Source organism: Condylura cristata, unplaced genomic scaffold (genome assembly GCF_000260355.1).
Source record: "Condylura cristata isolate star-nosed mole 26May11 unplaced genomic scaffold, ConCri1.0 scaffold00022, whole genome shotgun sequence".
Taxonomy (NCBI): Eukaryota; Metazoa; Chordata; class Mammalia; order Eulipotyphla; family Talpidae; genus Condylura; species Condylura cristata.
The window spans coordinates 29410650-29414785 of NW_004567123.1; the positions used below are offsets into that span (position 1 = coordinate 29410650).

Consider the following 4136-nt stretch of genomic DNA (forward strand, 5'->3'; position numbering starts at 1 on the left):
CACCTGCTGTGTCAGGGGCTCACCCTGACCTTAGCCCACTGCTGTCCTGACTTTGTTGTCTAATACCGCACATAGCAAGGCACGCATTTTCGCATGGCTGTTCATGAACTCGGCCAGGAAAGGGATTAAGAAAATGGCTTGGGGTTCAGATAATCCTTCTGTTTAAGTCCCAGTTCCTGAGCCCACAGACTGGGCAGCTTTAGGGCCCCCTTTTTGCAGCCTTACCCTGGGGCGGTGACATGGCCTTTCTCGTGGGCATGAGGACTAGCAAGACGATGGCTGTGAGAAGCTAACGCAGGGACTGGCGGGCAGTTCACATCGTGGGCTTCAGTGGGCGCTGGTTGCTGTTACCACGGTCAATGTCATTGTCGGCTGCTGGGCCCCAGTTGCAGAGATAAACCCCAGGAGCCTGGACTCAGACCCCAGGTCCGCGCCCTGAGCTGTGTGGCCTTGGGTGAGTTACTGGAATGCTCGGTTCTGTAACATGAGGATAGGAAGGAAAGCTGCCTGGGGGTGGGGGGCTATTAGGACTAAAATAATGAGTCAGATAACGTCATTTGCTGGCTAAACGATAGATGTCGTCATTGTTATCATCATCACCACCGTCATCTCATCTAATCCTCACGTATCCTTGTGAGACTTCCCACCCTCCAGTCCACAGGATGGAACGCTGAAGCCCAGAAACTCTGGGAAATCTGCCCAAAGTCTCATTACACTAAGTGGTAGATTTAGAATTGCAGTCGGTCGACCTGGCCTGCAGCTCCAGGGGTAAGAGAGGCTCAGAGCTCTGGGGGCCCCGGGGCCCGTCTCAGGAGGTCCGGGACACACCAGAGACGCCTCCATCGCAGGGACTGTGGCTGGATGTCGCTGCAGTCTGTAGAGGTGCGATCTGGGCTTTGCCGGGGCTCGGCTGGGGGGTGTGGGGTGGCGCCGTTAAAGATGACCCAGCACAAAACATGCCCTGGGCAACTGTCCATGCCCTGGGCAACTGTCCATCTGTAAAACTATCCTCTCGCAAATGTTCTCCCGGCTTAATCCAATCACCCGGCTGTCACCCAGCATCCTTCTCCCAGCAGTGGTTGGGTCCCGAACGCACCAGGAGGTCGGGCTGCACACTGCCTGGAGCTGAGGTGATGACACCAGATGTGCCTCAGGGAAGGGGCTGGACCCCCCGTACCCCACGGGCTGAAACAGGGAGACCACACCAGGGGCTGTCATCGGTGGGAGGAAACGAATGTTGGCTAGTCAAAGCCAACCGGTGTCTGCCCTTGTGGGGTCTTGGGTGGCCTTGGAGGCAGGGAAGAGAGCGGTTTTCTGCCCCAGAGTGGAAACAGCACCAGGGTGCAAGTCAGGAGAGCAGACGACCCCACTGTGCCCTGGCCCACCCGTGTCTGCCATCTCTCTGGCCTCAGTGTCTTCGTCACGGAGGTGGGTGAGAGGATGGATTCCACGCTAAAGTTTTGAAGTGCTATAGGGTCTTTGTATGGGGTGTGTTAGCAAGCGCTGCAAATTGCACCCCGAAAGGGTTGTGGAGGAGAACCTCAGACGTCACCCTGAGTTTTTGTGGCTGAGAAAGTCCCTGGCGGCAGCTGTGCGTCTCTCCCTGGTAAAGCTGGCGTGCGAAGCCGCAGCTTCTGCGGAGCGTGACTCTGACTTCGGAAGTCCTTCACGTTCTTCTTCTTTTTCCCCCAGGCACCACCACATCGGCCCCCCCGAGTCTGTCCCAGCTCTTCGTGCGGTGAGTACCCCGCCTCGTGTCCTGCTTTCTCTGGAGGGCGGAGGTTCTGGAGAGCACCCCAGCACCAGCACTTAGTAGTAGAACCACCTTGAGCCCAGAACCACCCAGCCTCAGGCTCGCCACCTGCAAAAGGGAGCCGGACAGACCTTGCTGCCCCGTGCACCAGCCAAGCATGCAAACGGCACTCAGAACGGGCCTGGACCAGTGCGGAGAGCGCTGGCTCTCATTTTCTCTTTTTTTCCCTTTGTTCATGTTTCAATCTTCCTTTCCTTTCTCCTTTCCTGGCATCAGCTGTTTGTCAGTTCCTCACTCCCTCCTTCCCTGTATCTTTCCCTCTTCTTCCTTCTCTCTTTCCCTCATCCTTCCCCTCTCCATATCCTCCCTCCCCCCTGCTCCTTTCATCCTTTGCACCGACATTACCCAGCACTCCCTGCGGTCAACCCCAGGCTGAGCCCTGGAGACTTGGAGGTGGTGAGACCATCCCCTGAGCTCACAAAGCTTCCAGGCTAGTGAGGAGACAAGCCAGTGACTAGAAGCCTCGATGCGGAGGGCAGCCTGACCACCCCTCAGGGTACTGATCAGGATGGGGGCTCACTGATGGTTGTCAAGGCTCCTCCAGATACCTCCCTCTTGGGGTGCTGCCCGCTGCATGGCGCAGAGTCCTGCATTTGGCCTGGCAAGTGGGTCAGGCCACTGAGTGTTCAGCTCTGCCATGTCTGAACACCTTCTCCCTCGGGAACCTGGAGAAGTTTATTCTAAGGAACAGGTCTGTAGCCGACCTTTCCCTCCAGGTGTTTGAGGCTGTCAGTAGCCGCTGAGGTCTGTTAGAATGAGGTTTCTCCCAAGCCTCAGGGCTGGCGAACTCTCTCGGAGTTTTCATTTCAGCCCTTGCTTCCCCCCAGCAGGATAAATTGGGTTTGATGGGAAGCAGAAGTTGATGATCTCAGATTTCCACCTTCTAAGGACAGGTGTAAATTGGGAACATATTCAAATACAGTTCTCCACTTGGCACTGGGTCCTGACCTGTTGGGTGTGCTTCTAGGCACCTCACAGAGCAGGAGTATTGACTGGTGAAAAGCTTTCCAGTGTTGCTTCTGGCTTCTCCTCCACAACTGAGTTTCTTACGCACTTTGCAACCAAGTCCCCAAGCATTCGCCATGGCATTGCTCAAAAAGAAAGGCAGGAGAAGACATTGTGATCACACCAGAGAAGGCACGCAGCCTTCTCACCTCCACCATAAGGAGGACGCTGTCATTGAACCTCTTTCACCAAAGTGGTTTAACCAAAATGGAATCAGGTGCACCTTTGGAAATCTCATGAGCAATGACTGCTAAATATGCCAGTTAGAATAGTCAGACGCAGGCTGTCAAGCCCAGAAGGCTTTAGTATCCAGGTATTTGAACTGGAGGGTATGGGATGGGCACCGAGCCAGGGTTCAAGTTTGGTATCTGCCTTGTGCTTTCAGTTTGTTACTTAGAGCAGTTTGCTTGTCTACAAAATGGGGGTAAGAGTAGCTACCACCATGTGTCATCAGCACGGGGATGAGGTATAAATGAGCCAGTTCATGTGAAGTGAGGACGGCCTTGCCGGCTCATGATAAGTGCAAGAAGTGCAGCTGTTTTCTTTATGAAGTGGGGTGGCCCCTGGGGGCTGCTGCACGCAGAAGGTCGTCAGGGCCGCTACTCACATCCAGGTGAGGCGCTGCGGAGAGAGGAGAGAGGACAGGGACGTAGGGGGTGGACGGACTTACCAGAGCTGGGACTGGCTGGGCAGAGCTCGGCGCTGACCCCCACTGCGAGGGAGATGGGGCACGAAATCTTCCTAGCGTCCAGGAAGAGGACGATAAAATGGGATTTGATGAACATATAAATTGCCTCTGCCCTGCAAAGAGTAAATGCCCAAAGGGAAATGGTGGTGTAGAGACAAAATTAAGGCGAAAGTGATGCCAGGCGCGGTTTGCACATTAATCTTCTCTCCTGTGCAGTCCCTGCTCGCGTATCCTGCCCAGCCAGCCCTCCACGGCCATGGCGACTTACGGCCAGACGCAGTACAGTGCGGGGGTCCAGCAGGCCGCCCCCTGCACGGCGTACCCACCTCCGGCACAAGCCTACGGGTTCCCCTCTTACGGTGAGTACCAGCCCCAGCCCTGGCTTTTCTCCTGTGGTCGCCGTCGTCACGGCCTTCTGCGCTTTGCCGAGTGACGAATGCAACCTAAGTTTAGATTGGAAACAAGGAGAGGACCTTCTGTTCAGTTCACCTTCTGCAGACGATATTGAGATCTCTTTCGATTGCAAGAATAAGAAACTTCTCCCTCTCTTCTACCCTGTCCTTCATTCACTCATTCATTCATTCACTGCTGGGCCACATGCTGGACGTAGAGTGGACAGCAGAACATGAA

At 55.2% G+C, this 4136-nt stretch overlaps 1 protein-coding gene across 1 annotated transcript in view; it reads left to right on the forward strand.

Annotated features, from left to right (window-relative positions):
- The window catches only part of EYA2 (EYA transcriptional coactivator and phosphatase 2), a 124648-nt gene that overhangs the window by 10959 nt on the left and 109553 nt on the right, over positions 1-4136 (forward strand). Inside the window, exons 2-3 of the mRNA XM_004687449.2 lie at positions 1693-1738; positions 3723-3865. Of these exons, the coding sequence (XP_004687506.1) occupies positions 1693-1738; positions 3723-3865 (189 nt within the window). The remainder of the gene's footprint in view (positions 1-1692; positions 1739-3722; positions 3866-4136) is intronic.